This window comes from Amblyomma mixtum, chromosome 2 (assembly GCF_055824585.1).
Source record: "Amblyomma mixtum isolate Tamu chromosome 2, ASM5582458v1, whole genome shotgun sequence".
Taxonomy (NCBI): domain Eukaryota; kingdom Metazoa; phylum Arthropoda; class Arachnida; order Ixodida; family Ixodidae; genus Amblyomma; species Amblyomma mixtum.
In genome coordinates this window covers 294,306,802-294,328,235 of record NC_143013.1, presented here as the reverse complement: position 1 = coordinate 294,328,235, position 21,434 = coordinate 294,306,802, and the positions used below count along the sequence as shown (strand labels likewise).

General features: G+C 47.2%; 1 protein-coding gene across 1 annotated transcript in view; it reads right to left on the bottom strand.

Moving 5' to 3' along the window:
* Positions 1–10,545: 10,545 nt before the first annotated feature.
* Positions 10,546–21,434, bottom strand: part of LOC149364528 (uncharacterized) — a 180,765-nt gene continuing 169,876 nt past the window's right edge. Inside the window, exons 4-5 of the mRNA XM_089570143.1 lie at positions 13,833–13,974; positions 10,546–13,207 (exon numbers count right to left, since the gene is read on the bottom strand). Coding sequence (XP_089426269.1) covers positions 12,943–13,207; positions 13,833–13,974 — 407 coding nt within the window. The 3' untranslated portion in view covers positions 10,546–12,942. The remainder of the gene's footprint in view (positions 13,208–13,832; positions 13,975–21,434) is intronic.

Sequence of the window (21,434 nt, the reverse complement as noted above, 5' to 3'; positions counted from 1 at the left end):
CTGCTTTACGGACCGCTCAGCCCGCCGGCCAGAAATGGCTAGTGGATCGGGCTTTACGTGAAGCACTAGCCGGTGGACTCCTGGACCAATAGGGGACCACCCTGGAAGATTTTTTTTTTGTGTGTGTGTAATAAAGTTGTTTCCATCCATCCACTTAACGCCATCGCCTGGTCGATTCTACGCCTTTCTCGTCGGTAAATTGATTTTTGAGGAAAGGAAATGTATCTGTCTCGCATACCTCGGTGGACACCTGAACCTCGCCGTAACGGGAAGGGAGGAAGAGGGGGGTGAACGAAGACCGTATTCACCATAGAAGCGCCTTTGTTCATTCCAAACCATCGAGCTGCCATGGCGGAGTGGTTAGCGTGCTCGTCTCGCACTCCGGAGACCCAGTTTCGATTCCCCAACTCGACCAGTTTCCTACTCGGTGTTATTTATTTATGTGGTCTGACTAGAAAGGTTAATTAGGCTGCTTGGTTAATTAAGCTATTAACTAAACTCAGTCCCACTTATTTGGACATCACTATACTATCCCTTTAATTGGTTACATGGTTACTAGACAAAGTACAATTGGCCCCGTTTGAAATTCGCACGCTGTGACGTCGCGACCATTTCGACCAATTGAAACAAGGTCAGCGTAGCTATGGCTGCCACGCGAGGTGGTGGTGGTGAAAACTTTTATTTTGGGAAAAAGAGTTTGTGAGCCACAGAGTGGCCCCGCTACATGGTCGGCGTCCCTAGTCCGGGACACCGCACGACGAGGCCCCGTCTCTCGCCCGTTTCACCAGAGCCCTTTGGGACTCAAGCGAGGAGCAGTTGAGGAGGGCAGTCTCCCATGCCTCTCTGGAAGGGGTAGGGGAAGGGGGGAGGTGGGGATTTTGAGTACATGCCCACACCATGTGGAAGATATCACAGGTCTCCCCACAGTGTGGGCATCGCCCATCCGTGTTAGGATCGTAATGTTTTATTATTGCAGGACAGAGTAGAGTACCTGTCTGCAGGCGCCTTAAAGTTCGCTCCTCCGTCTTACTCAGCCCTTTTGCAGGGGCCGGGAAAAGGCGGTGGTTGTCGCTATAATGTGTTAATATTTCCCTGAATCGCAGCAGCGGCTGGTTAGTCTCCGAGCCAGAAGAGCTGGGATGAGGAGCCCGGTGAGTAAGCGCTCGGGCAGCCGCGTCAGCGGCCTCATTACCTCGTAAGCCCTGGTGGCCAGGAGCCCAAATGATTCGTTTGGGTGTTGGATCAGTGGCAGTCCGTCGTAGAATACAAGCAGCTAAGGGGGAGATCTCCCCTGCCAAGTAATGTTCACATGCTTTTCGGGAGTCCGTGATGATTATTCTCGAATTGGCGTGGGCGGCAGCAAGCGCTATCGCTACTTCCTCGGCCCGCATTGAATTCGGGGCTCGAGAGGAGAGTCCATCAACGTGCATTTCCTGGTGAACGACAGCGGCCGAGTAAAATCCCGTGGGCGATGGCACTGCTACTTCAACATAATATACACCGGGTCGGGAGCCGTGTTGTCTCTCAAGAGCCCGAGCCCGCGCTTGTCGTCTGTTTTCATGCATGTCGGTGTCCATGTTACGGGGGAGCGGGGAGACCCAGAGCATATAGCGCCATAGTACTGGGATACGCTCCGCCTCCTCTGGAGTGCAGTCGTGTTGGATGTGTAAGCGGTTTAGCAGGCGGCGCCCAGGAGCCGTCTGCGTGAGCCGCGTGTATTGGTTCACGAGGTGGGCCTCCCGCAGCTCCTGGTAGGAGTTTAGCACCCCCAATGCCTTGAGTTTGGCACTAGAGGTAGCCACCGGTAGATCCAGGGCTCGCTTAGTTGCCTTGCGGATGACGGCGTCTATTCGCGCCTCGTCTTGCTTAGTAGTGCGGAGATATGGCACGGCGTAGAGGATCCGGCTAGTCACGAAGGCATAGACGAGCCGAAGCGCGTCCCTGCCCCGCAGACCACCCCGCTTGTTGGAAACGCGGCGGATCATGCGCCCTACCTGTTCGCCTACTCTCTTGAGTTTCGCAATAGTGGAGTCCGGTCTGAGTCTCTGGTGAATGAAAAGGCCCAGAATACGGAGCTCCTCCACCTCTCTAATAGGACCTCCTGACAGAGAGATGTGTATTGCTGTCCTATCCTTTGGGTTCGCTCTGACATGCAGAAGCTCTGATTTCGCTGGAGCACATTGGAGCCCACAGTCATTAGCATACGCATCGACTATGGAAGCAGCCTGCTGAAGGCGGTCCTCCATGTCCCCAAGGCTCCCCTGAGTGGTCCAAATTGTAATATCATCTGCATATAACGCGTGTTGAATGCCTTCCACCCGGGCCAATTGGCTTGGGAGGCGCATCATAGCAATGTTGAACAGGAGCGGTGATAACACTGTTCCACGCGAGGTCTCGCTGTGGCTGTCAGTGTTGCTTTCGCAACAAAAAAAACAACAGGAAATCTTCTTCGGTAAGTGTTCAGCCTACGTGTCGCTTACAACTTGTGACAGGCGCATTAAACTGTTCATGTTACTAAGTGGCCGTGGTATGAAACGCTTTGCCGTTCCTGAGTACTCAGGGAACAATGAACTTCAAAGAAGAAGAAAGTGTTTAATTCGCGAGAGGCACTTGTCAAAAACTGTCGAGAACACTCTTTCGGTGGCAGTGCGACAAAACCATAGCTGAAGCACGAATGAATCAAACTGAGAAATAAACTGAAAGGTAGAGCGATACTGGTGTCTAAAAGCGTAAGTAGCAGGCAGCCTGTTCGTTTTCCTCTTCTCAAGTCGCAGTTGAAAGATAGTGCGAACTGGCCTTTTTGGATCGAAAAGCAACAAAACAAGCAAGAACGGAACGTGCGACAATGAACGGCGACAATCGCACATAAGAGAGAAGAACAGACAAGAAGAGAAAGAAGATGGAAGAGTGCGAAGTGCCACTCCATCGACTCTTTCTAAGAGGGTCGAAAATTGCACCTTGAGATACACCTCCGGAGAACAATCTTTATATTCGGTCTAAAGGCCGCAGACACCGATTCTTTTCCTCCTCGCACCCCTCCTCGCCTCCGTCGACGCAACTCTTGCCAAAAGGCGTTTTTCAAGCCTGTTCTACCGCCTCTTACGTATACTCAATGTGCCCTTGTTTATGGCGTCTAAAACCGATCGGGCGGAGCCAGCCACTCGAAGATAATGGAGTCTAGCATCTCTACGAAAGGAATGACAAAGCCGAAAAGTAGATATTAAAAGGGGCCATATAAAAAAGGAGAAATACACGCAAGCAAAAAAAAAGAAAAGTGGAGGTGACAAAGAAGAAAAGGGGGCAGCCCGAACCGGGTTACAGCGGTCAGATCTGGCTCGGACCCGCACATAAATAAGAAAGCTGACCGGTCGGTCGCTAGCTGGTCGCTCGTATCGCCATCAAGAAATGGTGCCAGAATGGAGGGTGGCTGGGCGTCCGGGCGTTGGGGGTGGCTTTCTAATCGCCGCACGGTGACGCTGGATTGTGATTCTTGCTCATGGGGTCGCACTCCCCGGAAGAATGCAGCTCGGAAGGCGATAAAACAGCGATCTCCTCCTCTCTTTGCTCACTCTCCGTTATATCTGGCCCCTCGCGGGGCCGAAAAACGCGCGAAGTGTTACGCGGTATATACAGCGTTGAGAGAGGGGGGGAAGAGAAAAGCAAAAAGCAAGAAAGTAGGAAATGATTGCGGAAAGAAAGAAAGGAGAGAAGGAAGAGAGAAAGAAGGAAAGATAGAATTGATAAGCAGGAACCAAAGAGCGAGAAATCCCGACAGACTGGAAGGAAAAGGTGGAAGAGTAAAATGGGCACCTACTTGAGAAGCTTCCTCGTGAGTCTAGTTGCGAGCCGGCGTTGTTTTGCGTTGAGTCAGGGCGCGTGATAGAGCATGATGAAAGCAAAAGCCGCTGAGTTTTTTTTTTTGTTGCTTTTTCGTACTACTATCTCTGAGCCCAGCAATCAAAGCAGAGATATTGTTGCTTTGTGTTTGCTTGGGAGGATTGCTAGACTGGGGGGGGGGGGGGGGGGGGACGGTGGTTGGTGGTGAGGAAGTGAAAGGGGGGGGGGGGGGGGCGTTGGTGGAGTCGCCATGTCTGCCTGTACTTTGTCGCAGTGCGCGTGGTCAGTTCACAGTGAGTCATCGTCGGGCCCGACGACCCCTTCTGTTTTGCTCGCGCACATACGCACGTCACAACCGGTCGCAGGAGATTGCGAACACAGCTTGAGTTGTCTCTCAGGAATGTGAGCTCTGCCACGTGACAAACAACTGGAACGTGGTACGCGAAGCATTTTCAACCGCACCCCTACGTCCCCGGGGACGATGTAGGGCATGGAAATGAGTTACTTGGCTCAGTTCAGTTTCATTTAATTAACCTTTATTTCCCAGACCTGTGTACAATCCTATAACGAGTACCTGAATAAAATATGTTTAACTGCTCCTTTTACTTTAAGAGGGAATAATAATGCTCGTAGGTGGTTGCATCGCATGACTCTTCATTTTCAAACGCTTTACCTTTTCGTTACCAACTTTCGACAATGGAATTGCTATTTCATTTTCTCTTATAATCATCAGCTTTCAAATGAACTGAATTGATTTCTGTAAAAGGGCAGTTCTATGTAGGTGTTTTGTCACACCTTTTGTTTGCTCTTCGGTTAGCATATCTGCAGTAAACCAGAATCAAAAGAAATAAAACAAAAGGGAAGAAGGGAGGAATGAGGAGGGGGTACTATACGTTTAATTTCACAAGACAATCGCCAAAGCTCCATGCACGCTGAATGACAGAAATAGTAGTGCACTTTCTTCTGAAAGCGGGCTTTCTCGTATAGCGCACTGCAAGCTTGATGGTGAGTCTTTACCATGCAGAGAAGCCCCCCCGCGGAGCTTAGTTATGTACTGCAACATGCTCTAAGATGCCAATTGCGGTGGCTATTACAAAAATGTCACCGCGTTTCAGTGGAAAAACTTTGAACCACAGCAGTGGCCTAGTGGTGGGAGGACGAGCTTCGCATGCTGGAGTTGCGGGGTTCGATACCCTGTGCCTCCGGGTGCAATGGTACCAGCTTTCCTCTTGCCTGATGATTGCCTTATCTGGAATAAAATACTTGGGAAATGGGCCCCTGATTACATACTGTGTAGACTGTAGATGAAGATACCATGTGCCTTGGCGCTCGTTGACGAAAGCTGTCTTTGCGCCGTTAAAATCTATCATCATCACCCCCACCATCACCACCATCATCATCATCATATCTATCCCCACCACCACCACCACCACTATCATCATCATCGTCGTCGTCATCATCATGATCATAAACCCTTGCAGTGCCATTCCTTGCTGCTTGGTCGTATACGAAAATTTAACGGTGACCTCTGCCACCGAATCATTCGGTCAGTAACTGCGTTCAAGACCACGGGGGCGATCGTCAGGTCTTTTATTGGCTGCAGCGAAAACAGACTTGGCAGCTGGCTTACCCTCTTGGGTACAAGTTCGCCCAGCTTTTGCACGTTACCTAATTTTCGCACGTTTGGCAGTTATACTGGCCACAAACCATGCGTAGCAGTTGTAACGCCTCAACTCAAATCGTCCATCAACACAGAAAAATTCTACAAGGGTCACCATGGATGAATTAGTGGACGGAGGTTTTGCCACACTGCGAGGGAGTTGACATATGCCACGAGACCATGGGAACAGCATATGCGGAATGTTCACTTCTTGGAAGGGACCTTTCTTCTTTGAGGCTGGTGTTCCCCCTGAAAGATAGGTGCTACCGGTATCAGCGTGCGAAACTGTTTAAAGGGGCTTTGAATGCGCACTGAGATGAGTCTGATCTCGAACAGTGTTGCTGTAATCAGAGATTTCGGGCCGTCTCCAGAAAACCTCTTTTCATATTCTAAAATATCTTTGTGAGTGGTCTGTGTACATATAACTCATTTCTCAATCCATTAAACATCAACTTTCAACTTAGCCAACATCGACTTGAGAAAGTGACATAGCTCTATGATTTCTCAGGTCTCATTGGCTATCGCCTTCCTTTTGTACACTGACGAAGCTGTTGTATTTGTTGTTATACTTAATCTTTCTATGTATGGCTCTTCGGCCTTTTCTGTGTACACTGCGGTAAGCCCAGATGGCTCAGAGAACGTAAACAGCGAACAAGAAAAGGAGACAGAATTTTTATTTTTGTTCAGTACAACCTCGTGATACCATGAAAATTAGACACGTCCTTTCATTCATCTTGGGATACATGATGGGGGTCACTTTTACATAGCCAACAAAGCACTCAAGACTAGAGTGCACACCGAAGACGATAACATAAAAAAAATACTAAGACCTTTTAAGGGCTTTTTTCGTGCGAATAGTGCAGTGCACGAGCTGTCCAAGCACTTCTAACTTTAAGGTTTAAGCGAACAAAATTTGTGTTTTCATCTTTGTGGGCTTACCCCTTCCAAATGAATAAATTAAAATAAGCAAGATGACGCCAGCCGTTACTTCCGAAGAGCTGCCACATTTTAATGAGATGAAAGCTGAAGCTGGAGCTGAAAGATGAAGCTAGCACACTCGACGAAGTGAATGAAGTGTCTTATTTTTTTTTAGCCCACATGTTCTTTTATTTCACTATTTAGTTTGCATTCAGAGGCAGAATGCGCTGGAGACGTATCTCGTGCGGCTGCAAAGTGAGTTTAATGGAGAGTCTTCCTAAAAAAAAACAAAAATTAACTATTTACATGCCTGGTTTCATGATGACTTCGTTGCGACCAACTAGGAAGCTTCATCCCCGTGGGACAAGCACAAGAACTGTAGGCTTCAGAGCCCGTGCTGCCTGCCGCTACAAGCAGCACCAGTCATTTTCGGGTTTACTCCTTTTTGCCGTTGCTTTTGCCTTGGTACATACAGTTCCAGAGGGTGTAAACTTTATCTGCTCCTCACCCCAAACAACACGTGACAGCACATCTCTTCCATCCTTCTTTCACCCATCGAGTTTCTTACCTAGAGGGAAAGCTGGCGGCGCTGCACTTCAGCCACCATGGACGCTCAAAGCATCATGGGGCGGTGAGCTACTTGGTGCGGGACAGTCGTAATTTTGTGGAACATGGAGTGTCACTACTGATATGTTTCATTCCGAAAACGCTGTTCGTGTGTGCGCAGACGACTTTGGCGCGAACGCAATGTGAAAAAGCTATAGTAGCGAAACCGCAACAACACACGACGCCAATAAGTTTTTTTTTTCCGAAAAGCCATTAAAAAACCTTTTGAAGCATTTAAGCAACAACATTTTTTTAGAAAGCATATTTCCTTTTAAAAGTGCGTCTGTTAAGCCCAAAATATTAGTTTTTTGTAGTGCTCAATACTTGGCCAATAGGAGAGCTAGCCATCTCTTATTCTGGGCAAATTTTGCATTTACATGCCTTTGTGCTCATTTTTTGCAGTCATTAGGCAGGATATTGAATGTTAGGACAGTCTTGATTATCGAACAGCGTTTATTTTTGCATTATTTTTTGGCCAGAAGTTGTAGTTCTGCAGTCGGTAGCTCACCAGCCCATGATGCTTTGAGCGTCCATGGTGGCTGAAGCGGTCTCGAGGGGCCTCCATGCAAACTCCCATTGACGGGGCGCCAGCGTTCCCTTTTGGTAATAGTAAGGAACTCTATGCTTTCGCTGGATGCCTATATGAGAGTAAAAGCCTCTAACGTACTCTCTTGCTCCCTTTTTACTCCTTTCAGTTTAGGAGATCTCAATTTCAAGTCACAATGCATACATGGAATCATCACATTCGTGGATTTAGGTACCGAGGCACTCTACTTAGCGCCGATGTGCAAGGTCATTTTTGCGCTTCAGCTGATAAACGCCACTGCGCTGGAGTTTCTAGGTTTTAGAAACCGAGACGTCCTTGACGCCCGTGTCAGTGGTGCCTCCTTCTGGAGGTGACGGTGAGCCTTCGGGAAGGATGACGTATCGTATTTGCTTTTGAGCGGAACATCAGAAGTGTGACTCCGTGGCTGCAGTGTGCTCCACTCAACTTGGATCAAATTTTGTTTCCAACGTATACGGCGTTAGGGGCCCCTTGGCGCTGAATACAATGTTGCTAGGGAGAGGAGCAGTTCGCAAAGGTTCAGGTGACAAAAGGCAGTGAAAACTCGGAGACACTTGCACGATAGCATTCAACAACGGCACAGTCTAAGAAACAACGGTCTGGTTAAAGTTTAGAAGCTTCACTGAAACGTCATCTAACAAACATGACAGCCGAGCACGCAGAATTGAGTGGTTAGCCTTTCGCTTCCGCCTGGATATCATTCTGGGGCATGTTCAACCACAACCAACAATTAAAACGCATATATGAGCAATGACCTGCAATGTTTGCTAGGCTAAGTACTATTAAGTCGATAGTTAGGAGGGTGAGTTGTCATACAGTTTTTGAGGTGAGCAAATGATTTAAAAACGTTGTGTAAGTTGTCATAAATACTACTGCATGGCACAAATTGTCCTCGCAACATTTTCCCCGCTTTTTTGCCTCTCTGTAGGCATTTTTTTTTTCTATCCATACCTTGTTCACTTGTCATTGTTTGGCGAATGAGCGTATTACTCGAAAGTAAACCTCGTTTTTCTCTTTTAGCGCTTTTCAACTCCTTTTGCAACAAAGAAACGGTTCCGGGGGCGTTGAACTCCAATATAATTTATGAATCTTTTTCTCCACTCCACTACATAAAAGTGGATGTGCTGTGAGCGTGAAAACGTAATGCGAAAAAGACAATTGAAGCAACAATTTTCGTTCAAGAAAACTGAAATCCTCACTTCGAAGGCGCGAAGACTGATGCGTGGAAGTGTTAATAGACTCCACCCGTAATTGTTCCCCATCACCTAATATTTTTCTGCTTTGTTTGCATTTCACATATTTCATTTGCATTTCATTTCACGCTGACAATTGGTACATATTGCGCGATTGCGCACGCGCGGGGATATCGTTGCTTGTTCAGCGCATGCGCACTTGCTCCCATCGCATGCCACGACGAAGTTAGTGGCCGCCGCTAAGTGTCTAACGTCTATAATTGGCGAAGTTTTACGACGCATATGCAACATTGCGTATATACGATACCTGGGCCGAGCGATCTATAAACCGAGGGCTACGTCTTCAGACAGCGCCTGTTAGGAATCTGCTTTTCGGTGAGCTGGCGATTAGCAAAAGTAATGCAATACCATGACTGTGCTACTGTACTACCCGTACCTAAGCGTTACACCACACTCGGTCGTCAACCACACATGATTTGCTGCTTAAACCGTTAGTTTTGCTTGCAGTGTGAGCTATCAAGGCATCCAAGTTTCCTGTGGCTGACTTCCCACTTAAAATCCCTCTAATGTATAAAACGAAGCCAAAAGCCGATTCCTCGATTAAAGGTTACGCACTTTATAAAGGGATGGAAACAGCACGAGCCATTGACCATTTGCGTCAGGAGCTTGTGCAGTTCCCCTGCATGGCGCGTTACATGGTCATGTAAACACACTGACGTGATGAAGAAAAGCGGATGAATTTGCACTGATTATAACACCGGCGCGCAGAGTGTTTATAGTGATTCGCTGCCGAAATACGAGGGGGTACCCAAAAGAAACCGGACTTATTTTTGTTTGAACTTATTTGTTCACATTTTCAGCACAGACCTTCAATATCCTTCAAAGTACTCTCCACTTACAATGATACGTTTGTCGAATCTTTCATTCCATTTTTCAGAAAATTGTTTAATTTCATCTTTTGTGATGCTTGACAGTCTATCCGTCGTTTTTTTCTTCACCTCAGCAACATCAGCGAAACGCTTTCCATTAACCTGTCTTTTCATTCTAGGAAACAAAGAAAGTAGCACGGGGCAAGGTCGGGTGGGTATGAGGGTTGAGGAACAGAGGTCATGCCATTTTTGGTCCGAATTTGTCGTAGAGATAGGGCTGTGTGAGCAGGGGCATTGCCATGGTGGAAAAACCAGTCACCCGTCTGCCACAAATCAGGCCGCTTCCACCGAACACTGTTGCCCAATCTTTTCAAAACATCCAAGCAGAAAGCCTGGTTAACTGTGTGACCCTGCGGAACAAATTCTGAATGGACGATTCCTCTCACGTCGAAAAAACAAATCAGCATTGTTTTGAGGTTTGGTTTCACCTGACGAGCTTTCTTGAGGCGAGGTGAATTTGAAATTTTCCATTGGCATGACTGTTGCTGTGATTCAGGATGTAATTCAGGAACGCTTGAGTTGACCCCATAGCATTGTCTTTGAACGTGTTTCTTAATATTTCAAGAGTTTCCGTTCCATTTTTTCCGAGAAAAAATCATAATTTCACCGGCGCACGCTGTTCACGGAAATCAGCCATTGCAAAAACGACACTCACACAAAACAGTCGTCACTCTAAAATTCTGCCTAAAGTAGTCTGACCTCCTTCAGCGACGGCACTCGGCTTCCTTACTCTGAAATGTTCGTTCTATGCGCTCCTAGCGGCAAAACGCGGTACCACAGAAGCTGTGCCGATTAAAAAAATTAGTCCGGTTTCTTTTGGGTACCCCCTCGTACATCCGGGTGATTAAAAGAAAGGAAAACCGTGCCCTAGAACGTCGCCTTTTAATCATGCGGGCTGCCCGCGTATCTTACAGGATTGGTACAACGATGATGTATATATGCCTGATGCTGAAGTCTATTTACATTAGGGATTTCTTAAAAGAATCGCTCACCATAAAATAAACGGAGCACAAACAGAGAATAGTCAGATTATTCGTTTCTTGTAATGAAAGTCCGCGGTTTCTGCAATCTTGGCAGCGCTGTGACGTCACAGCAGTGTGCTGTTGCGATGCTGGCAGATTACAGTCATGGAACGGTTACGATAGTTAGGGTTGATATTTCAGACATCGAGTACTTTCCCAGGAACGGAATTACGATTTCTGTTGGCTTTCTGACCGTTCATAACTGCTGCTAGCGGTGCACAGGAAAACCGCTTAAACTTGTTTCCTGAATATTTGTACTTCGTAACAGCAAAGTCAAACACCTGGCACATTTTACGCCCTCAGAGTGACCTCAGTTTCATATTAACGGAACCCCGTATTTTTACTTTCGTATGTTGAGATATGCAAGGCCAGAAGAAGTGCCCATACAAGCAAATACGACGAAGATCTACTAGTATGAGTACACTCGGTAACCATAAGCAGACAATACAGCGTAAGAACTCTTTCATCATGTCTAAGTTGCACGCATACACACATATACTAAAAAAAGAGCAATGCATCCCTGTTGGGATTTAGCTTTGTTCGACCGCCTGACTGCTCTGTTTCCCGATTCGGTCATGTGGTCTTGCCAGTCAACTTTGCTACAGTGGCCCACATTTGGGGAACGGCGAATTCAATTCAAGTAAGAGTGATCGCAGGTAGTGAAGTATTTTGCTGTTCACAATTTTATTATAGGGCTTTCACTAATTCAGCATTGAGTTAATGATATACGTAGCGCATGGTAATTAAGCAGCTTCTATGAGGATATTTCAGATAGGAGAGGGCAGGATACAGCTGTGAGCGATGAATGGCAGAGCAGCTTAAGAGAACAAACACTTTAATGAGCAGCCAGTTAAACAATTAATGGAACGAAATATGAATTTAATACCACAGTTATAAAAACATGAGCCAAGTAAGAATCCATGCCATTCAACTCGTGAACTTCACGACTGAGAGAGAAAGTGAGAAGAAAGCTTAACAGTACACATGCATGAAGTTGCTGACGTAGCGGATGATTTTAAACTCGCAGTAGTGAAGAGTGGTTGACAACTCACACTTTACCAATAAAAATATCTGAAGGGTTAAGGGTAGGGATAGCTCTAACTAGTGTGACGCAAAACACTTTTTCGCTCGTTTCACTACTAGCGCCACCTGTGCTGCGAATCGAGAAACAATAACTCACATGTCGCGGCCTACACATCTAAACTGCAACCTGGGTGGCAATGTTTACGAACATATAACATTTCAATGACACCACATACCACATATGATACCACATATGATACCACATATGATACCACATATAATACCACATATAGAAATCATTCGTTAGTTCATATGGATTTTGGACTGTGTTTGTACATTTATATTTTCGTGAGGCACAGTGCATTTTTTCGCTGCCTGGTCGCACCACTAGCTTCTTGGAAATAACAAAAATTGCTTTGAATTTTTTTATTTTTTGAAATACGAATCCTTTCAGTCCCTCGCGACGTTTAGTGAAAGAAACATGAATTATGGCTTGTCCACAAAAGGTGCACATCTATTCATGAATTGTTCCGTCGCTTCCGTGTAGACAAAGAGACTAAATACTGCCAATAACTGACACCTCCAAATCACAGCCGTTTGCAGCTCCCCATATCCCAGAAGCAAATTTAAATGTTTGAAAAGAAAATCCGCAATCTTGTTGGTTGGAGCATACAAAAACTTGCTGATATTGTGATACAAACAGCGACTGTCCAGTACATTTAACGAGCACTTCGATGGCTGTCGGCCGTTTAATGTCACAACTGATCGACGGAGCATTTCTTAGAAATTCGCAACAGATTAAACAACTCCAAACGTAAATTGCACGGCTCATACATGGGGTTTATATGTATCTTGTCGTTCGAAAGCCCGTCCAAATGATGGTGAAATTTTGAAGCTTCTCTTTTCCATCGCCTAAAATGAACTGATGCGATATGAGCACTCGTTAAAATGGAGACGAGCTTGTGAATACATGCCTTCATACCGGCTACTTCATCACACATGCGGTGACCGACCAAATTCCTGGTCTCCCCGCGTAGCTAACAGAGAAATCCCGGGCCAGTCTGAGACAGCTCTGGCCAGAGATACACCTCTGGTTGGTCTCAGACAACTATGGCAAGACAGACGCCCTTGGCTAGAGAGAGGAGCTCAGGCCAGAAGTTGTTTCTCCGAATCAACCACGTTTCGCTGCTCAAAGGCTGCTCCGCAGCTGCAGCAGCGCCGCAGCCGTGGCCGTTGAGAGCAGCTTCCACCACCGACACCAGGGGTCGCCAGGTGGCGGCGCCGACGAGGCGGCGCTGTCGTTGCAGCTTCCCCCGTGCGCGTAGTGTCCACAGTGGTCCTCGATGAGGGGTCCCGAGATGCGCTGCATGTGTCGCGCGAAGAAGGCGCTCGCCCGATCGCCGCAGTCGCGCTCCACGTGGAAGTTCTTGCACTCCACGAATTCGCTGAAGGCACTGCGTCCGGAGTCAAGAGAAAGGGAGGGATTAAAGTGTATATCTCCATTGAGAAAAGGAGAGCAAGTAGAAACGACCTGTGCGGCGCTGACAGCGGCCGACGCTAGACAGGTGCTTCGTACAGATGCTCGCGGTATTTGCATGCTTTTTTTTGTACAGCCTTGTATATTTATGCGTTTGGCTAGATTAAAATGAAAATGCGACATGCAAGAGGCTGAAGGCGCAGAGAGGCTACTAGGATAGCTATGAGGATCGCCTTCCGATAGGACAAGTTAGGAAGAAACTTGCGGACACGTGCCTTCGAGACAAGTAGGGATTTAGAAGAAACCAGCCGCCGTCGCTATGGAGCAGGAGAAGAATTAGGAACGGGTCCAGTGAAATGCACATAAATAAACTTCAGCATCTCGCAGGAGAATGCAAGCATTCTACTGCGGTGATGCACTCTAGCCGTTCTAAAAGTGCATTCCACTGTCCGCGTCTGTGCAACAGTTCGCAGTGACTTTCTGTTCCAAGTCTCTTAGTTGAGAGTCAGCAGAGAGAACTGACAGGTCGATCGCGGTGCGCATGCATGATGAACATTAAAGGTCGGCAGGGATCATGCAGTGACCGATGATGGCATACTAACCAGCAAGACCTCTTCAGTCCGTGGTCAACGTCCTGTGCCTGGCTGACAGTCTTGGCAAGCTCTAGGGTGCGCCGGTAGGCCGGGGCGCACTTTTCTTCATCCAGGGTCACGTTCCGGTTGCAGCGGGCGTGCCGCAGGAAGTCTGCGGTAGCAATCAATCAATCAATCAATCAATCAATCAATCAATCAATCAATCAATCAATCAATCAATCAATCAATCAATCAATCAATCAATCAATCAATCAATCAATCAATCAATCAATCAATACATTATTAATAAACCACTGCATTAATAATCAGTCAAAGAATTATTAACCGATCGGTCGTCCAATTTATCGTTATCAGATATTGTACAGCTAAAGGCAAAAGGACATTACATAAAGGGAACGATATGAAAAACAGTGAATGGCTTACAGACGTCTCTGAAAGGCAATGAAATATAAGAAATGTGATATGAAAAACGACAACTAGAAATATCGAAGAAGGTCACTGAACCCAAACAATATAGCAGTGGCAACACAACAGAGAAATCACAAAAATGATAATTGACAGTTTAAAATAAAGTGACTGCAGAGCAGAAATTTTCAAGATTAATTATAATAACAGCTGAGTCAGGAAGTTTGTTCCATGATCGAGCAGCTACAAGCGATGGTCGGGAAGAAAACGAAGACGTTCACCCGAATGGAAGAAATTATTCTGAAGATTTATCTGTTCTAGCAGAAATATGGGGAAGGGGGCAAACAAAACAGTCGTTTTGGTGAGGCTTCTTATAAAATATTTCGTTTAAAAATACCACATTGAATATTACGTCTCTCAGCCGGACAGAAAGAGATAAGGACGTGATACACACCAGACGTTAGGTTTTAATCGGATAGACTGTAACGGGCTGCTTTTTTTGCAAGGACTCGAAGCGGTTAGTCAGAGTATAGAGAGGGGGTTCCAGACTACAAAGGCATATTATAGTTTGGACCTAACGAGTGCTTTGTGAGCAATGTCTTCAGTGTTGGTGTTAGAAGCACGCAAAGACCGATGGAGAAAACCCAAAGTTCGGATACCGACGATAATTCATTGGCGATATCTGCTCCCGAAGATATATAATGAAATTTAGACACACGCGCACGCACGCACGCACGCACGTACATATACACACACACACACACACACACACACACACACACACACACACACACACACACACACACACACACACACACACACACACACACACACACACACACACACACACACACACACACACACACACACACACACACACACACACACACACACACACACACACACACACACACACACACACACACACAAGAGAACTCAAAGCCGTAACGTTTATTTCAACTTAGTCTCACGGAAGGGTCATTCACTGTGCATCGATATTTGTAACTAATACTTTATGCCAGCAGGCACACTGTCGAAATAAAAGACAAACAAACAAGAAAAGAAACAATCAGCAGCAGTCCAGCCGCTTCCCTGCACCTCACCCGCCAGCTTCAGCCTCGTACAAAGCTAACAAGCTACTTGATAAGACTGAGAACAAGTCGGCGATCGATGCCTACAAGAGGCGAATGTTTCTTTTCTTGGTTGGTCGTGCTTGACCTGCTGGGTTCACCTACCTTGACGAGGTCAGGTTCGAAGCGCTCAGTGACTCTCTTCCAGCAGGTTTCATTTCACCTGGTCAAATTTTTTTAACGCTCTCTCGAACATTGCAAACAAAGTTTTCTAGAAAAAAAAACACATAAAAAAGAGAGCAACAAGCGAGAAAACTATTTGGATAAATTTTCAACAGAATATGTGCATGCATGCATACCGCTAGACACCGCAAAAATTCCAGAAGCCACTTCCATTGCCGAGGGGCCAGCAGCTAGATCGCAGTTTGCGTAATTATTAAATTTCATCGCACCGCGTCGAATGATCGACCGTCGCGTGTTCGGTTCAGCAGTCACGGTCTGCCTCGCAATGATGTTAGGGCTTTCGCAAAGCGACGTCTAGCACCCAGACCGTGCTTTCCGCTTTCACGATTTTTTTTTTTAGGTTTGAAGTTGAGCGGGTGAAAACTCAGCGGCTAGCGCTATTGCGGATCTCTTGCGTAGAATCTTGATCCTGTAAAGAAAAAAAAACGGTGAAGAAAGAAAGCTAAAAGTGAGTCTTCAGGACTTTCTTGCTCCGTGACACATTGTCCAATCATTCGTTTGGTTCAATCACCTTCTCGACGGCTTCCCTTTCAGCACAAGAGGAGGAAAACTGCACAGCGGAGCACTGAACTCAACCGGCGAAAATTTCCAGATAGAAATGGGTTGCCTTGCCCCGTATAACATCTGCTAAGAAACGAGGGCAGTCAAGCTTGGAGCTGATGCTGAGGTACGCGTGATAATTTAAACGCTAAACAAATAAAGTTGGGTGCACTAAATCGGAGATACTAAACTAGAGGTACCAAGGCTGTTGTCATAATCTATTATTTGCACGTTTCACGATACGGTTATGGTAATCGGCTGCTGACCCGAAAGACGTGGGTTCGGCCCCAGCCGCGGCGGTCAAAGTAGGATGGACGCGAGATTCTCGGGGTCGTGTACAGCGTGATATCAGTGCATGTTAAAGAACACCAGGTGTTAGAATTTCGCCTCCATCGAAATTCTAGAGGTCCGTGCACTGTGCGATGTTAGTGCACGCTAAAGAACCCCAGGTAGTCGAAATTTCCGGAGCACTTCACTACAGTGTCCTCATAACCTGGGTCACTTTGGGACTTTACAAACCATAAACCAAACCAAACCATACTTTCTCCGCTTCTGTCAAACGCTCTATACCTGTCACCGCAGTGAAATGATGAACAGTCCGCGGGTTCCGTGAGAAGCTAGCTCAGTCTACTTTCTTGTGGTTGTGCAGCACGCTAAAGAAACACAGCAGAACAAGACGGCACACATCAAGAACACGCCGGAACTGAAGAGAACACAACGGGGTAGGATTTAAGAGAACAGGACAGAGCTAGGTGATACTGAGACAGAGCGAAAGAGCACGGAAAAGAGCACAACACAATGCAACAAAGCTGAAAAGATATAGTACACTGCAACAGAGCATAAAAGAGTAAGACAGCAGAGTGTAGAGCAGGGCAGAACCTGACACGGCAGGCATGACAGCTGCCGCACACAAATGAAGTTCTGAAGAAAACATGACAAGGCAGGACAGAAGGGTACACGGCCGAGTAGATAAGGCAGTACAGTGTAGAACCGAACAGTGTAGAAGAGAACCGAACAGAACCGAGTAGAACAAAACATAGCGGGATAGAATAAAGCAGAACCGGGGAAGATAAGATAAGCAGGAAGATACTCCAGATAATGCCTGGTGAGGAAAAAAGGCGTCAACGCTACATTTGCACCGAAAAATGAAGAAAAGACAAGGAGCTGGTAGGAATCGAAACCATCCGACTGTTGCGTGCACTGCTTTGCATAAATGGTAAATCCTTTAAGTTCTTTCACCGAAGAGCAACGACAACTACGACAAAAACATTGCGTTACGCACCCCTAGGCTTCAGCACTATTTGCTTCTTGCTTATTTTCAGTTGGTTTCATGTTTTCAGTTGACTGCCTCACAATTATTGGCAGATTTTGTCACGAGACATATCGCGGATATGAATTATTGCTCGTTTAGAGGTTAAAGGAACGTAATTAAACCATAATAACTACCTTTATTTATGCATTATTGTTTAAAGAGTGGTGTTAACTTCGATGAAAGCATTGTGGAGTGTTAATTTTGTGCAGACATACAGGGTCTGTTCTGAAAGTAGTAGGACTGGTTTTTTCCTGGGCGAACGGGCGGACGAGAGGTGGTATGCGCGTGCAGGATCGTTGAAGGGGGATATTGGGAATGCTGGGGAAAATTGGCAGTCGGCTCTCGGCCGTTGATGAGAGGAGGTCGCTTTTACTGTGAACCCCTGTCGTCTCGTCACGCAGAATCATCGAGCGTTTACTGGGTCAGCGATACGCGATAAAATTTTTAGTAAATCTCGGTAAAACGGGCAAAGAGACTCACAACATGATTAAGGAGGCCTACGGTGACGCTTCCATGGGTAGATCAGGTGTTTTCTGAGTGGCTCAAGCTGTTCCGAGAAGGTAAGGAAAGAGTGGAGGAAGACGACCGCTCCAGACGCCCTTCGACCAGCAAGACCAACGAAAATATGTAGTGAGTGAAACATTTACTTAACAGTGATCGTATAATGAGTATCAGAATGATTGCTGATGACTTGAGCATTCCTCAAACCCAAGTTTTTGAGATCATGACAGAAAACTTATCAATTAGGAAAGCGTGCGCGAAGTTGGTGCCGGGAGTGTTGTCAGAGGAGGAAACGGCCAACCGGTAGGATCTTCTTCATCGTGTGAATGAGGACCCGATTTTTTGCCCAGCACAAGGCGGTAACGCTGCCTCAGCCCCACTACAGTCTCGACTTGGCCCCGGCAGCCTTTTTTATATTCCCGAGAATCAAATCGACGCTCAAGGGGAAACATCACGGATCGGTAGAGGTGGCTCAACAGGCCGTGACGAGGGAGCTAAACAGCATTCCGGTCCAGGCCTTCCTGGAGGCGTACGAAAACTGTAAAACTCATTGGCAGCAGCGTGTAGGTACTATTCACTTGAATACATTTTGTTTAAAAAAAATCAGTCCTACTACTTTCAGAACAGACCATGTATATACTATGCCTCGTATGCCCAAAAGTCTTTGTACACAAGAATATCTTGGTGCCTTACGTGTAAGGTGTGCCATCGTACTGTATAAGCTTACCGCATCGTTTGTTTTACTAAAATACGTTTTATCTATCAGATGTCAAGTTTTGTAGTGTTCGATGAACGAAGAGTGTACGGTCATAATTTGAATCCTCCGCAGTGATCGAAAATTACTGCGTTTGAAGCCTCTATATTCATTTCTGAAAAGCAATGATATACAAGTGTGCTTTAGGACGGTCACGTCTCTCGTCAAGTGCTGGTGCTCTACTAATAGACACGCGTTGTGACGTGTGGTGCTTCTTTTGTAATAACTACACGCACTTTACTGAAGCCTATGGACCATTATAAAAACGTCCTCGCACGTTTCAAGGCGCGTGCCACGAATATTACATGAATAGCTGGATTTCGTATTCCGCTTCTGTAGAGCCTAAACCAAACACCTCAAGCCACTATGCCGCGGGAGGCGCGCCCCGGCAGGAGCCTGCATCGTATTAGCGCTGGTTTCCGGGAAGCATGTCCTCGTCTTTCTCATAACTTCTGTCTTCTGTCACATGGTTCGCTGTATGGTTATGAGATCATGTGTATGAGATCATGACTATGAGATCATTTGAATCACGAGAGAAAACGAATTAAACCCCAGGCTGCTCAGCCTATTTCTGGGCGAGCTATTTCTTTAGCTGTATTGAACCTGCCGAGTGCACCGAGGGGCTCATCGTCTACGATGTTCGGCTGCTATGTGCTTCACGAATTCAATCTCGGCTGTGGCGGCTGCCAAAACGCCTATGAACCGAGATGTTGGTGCACGCTGACGGTGGATTCACACGACGAACCATTGGCAGACGCACCAGATGTCACGTGACGACACCCCGTCTCCACTCGGTGAGGTTCGCGTCTGGCCTGCAATGTTGCCGAAGGTGTTCACATGACGGACCATTGGCCCGCACACCAGACGCCACGTAATACCCTTCTTCCGCTTCGTGAGGTTCGTATCTGGCCTGCAATTTTGCTGAAGGTGTTCGCACGACGGACCGTTGGCTCGCTGACCAGGCGTCATGTGATAGCCTACTCCCGCTTCATGAGGTCCACGCTTTGTAGCGGGCGGTGGAAGGTCAGGCGCATCTCTAACCCACCTACCCCCACCCCCTCCGACCTTCAAATTTGCAGGTGGTGATAAGCGCATTAGGCGTGAGCCGTTCTATGTTAACGAACATGACAGGCCAGACGCGAACCTTAGGGAGCGGAAGTGGGAGCTATGTTAACGAACTTGACAGGCCAGACGTGAACCTTAGGGAGCGGAAGTGGGCGCTGTGTTAACGAACATGACAGGCCAGACGTGAACCTTAGGGAGCGGAAGTGGGCGCTATGTTAACGAACATGACAGGCCAGACGCGAACCTTATGGAGCGGAAGTGGGCGCTATGTTAACGAACATGACAGGCCAGACGCGAACCTTAGGGAGTGGAAGTGGGCGCTATGTTAACTAACATGACAGGCCACGCGAACCTTAGGTAGCGGAAGTGCGCGCTATGTTAACGAACATGACAGGCCAGACGCGAACCTTAGGGAGCGGAAGTGGGCGCTATGTTAACGAACATGACAGGCCAGACGCGAACCTTAGGTAGCGGAAGTGGGCGCTATGTTAACGAACATGACAGGCCGGACGCGAACCTTAGGTAGGGGAAGGGGGCGCTATATGTTAACGAACATGACAGGCCGGACGCGAACCTTAGGGAGTGGAAGTGGGCGCTATGTTAACGAACATGACAGGCCAGACGCGAACCTTAGGGAGCGGAAGTGGGCGCTATGTTAACGAATATGACAGGCCAGACGCGAACCTTAGGGAGCGGAAGTGGGCGCTATGTTAACGAAAATGACAGGCCAGACGCGAACCTTAGGGAGCGGAAGTGGGCGCTGTGTTAACGAACATGACAGGCCAGACGCGAACCTTAGGTAGCGGAAGTGGGCGCTGTGTTAACGAACATGACAGGCCAGACGCGAACCTTAGGGAGCGGAAGTGGGCGCTGTGTTAACGAACATGACAGGCCAGACGCGAACCTTAGGTAGCGGAAGTGGGTGCTATATTAACGAACATGACAGGCCAGACGCAAACCTTAGGTAGCGGAAGTGGGACGTCACATGACGCCTGGTGCATGGTGGTCCATGGGTTGGTGGTCCTTCGCGTGAATAGACCCGTATGAGGCGACCGTGTGCTGTGTTCCATTTTATATTTGTGCAGGCTTTTGAAATCTGGACCTCTGATTAACTATTCACGGGGCGAATTCATAGAGTGCTCCCAGTCTAACAACTATCCATAATTATCTCCCAAGCAACGCTTAATTTTGAGGCTGCGGAGTAGGAAGTCAACGTAGATATTATTTAACGTTGTATTAGTTTGGTGACCAGGTACAGCTCTTGCTCAATGCGAGACAGGGAGCGCTAACGGCAGATTGTCACGCACATCAATCAGCGCTCTGGAAGGGTGTATAGGCAGGTATATAAAAAAAGCCCACTAGTTCGCTTCTTCCCAAAGCATGGCTGTTGCACCAGCAGCTATTTCGGGCTAATGGAGTGGGGAGCATGTGAAGTAGCGAGGCAAGCCTTGTATACAGCGCTGACCTTCTTGTAAACTGCATCCGCGGAGATCGACACAGTCTGCGCTTCCGCATGGAAACAATGGAGTTACGCTATTGTCCGCGTGCTTCGATTTGCCTCAGAACGCGGACAGCGCCATTCGCAACATGACTTAGAGTGCCGCGAGTCATTACTGCTGAGAGAAATCATTGTCTGAAGCAGGAAAACAGAAAAGGCTGTTTATTTGTAAGGCGTCGCGAGGGGAGACGCGGCGCCCACCTCCCATTACTCATTCATGTGT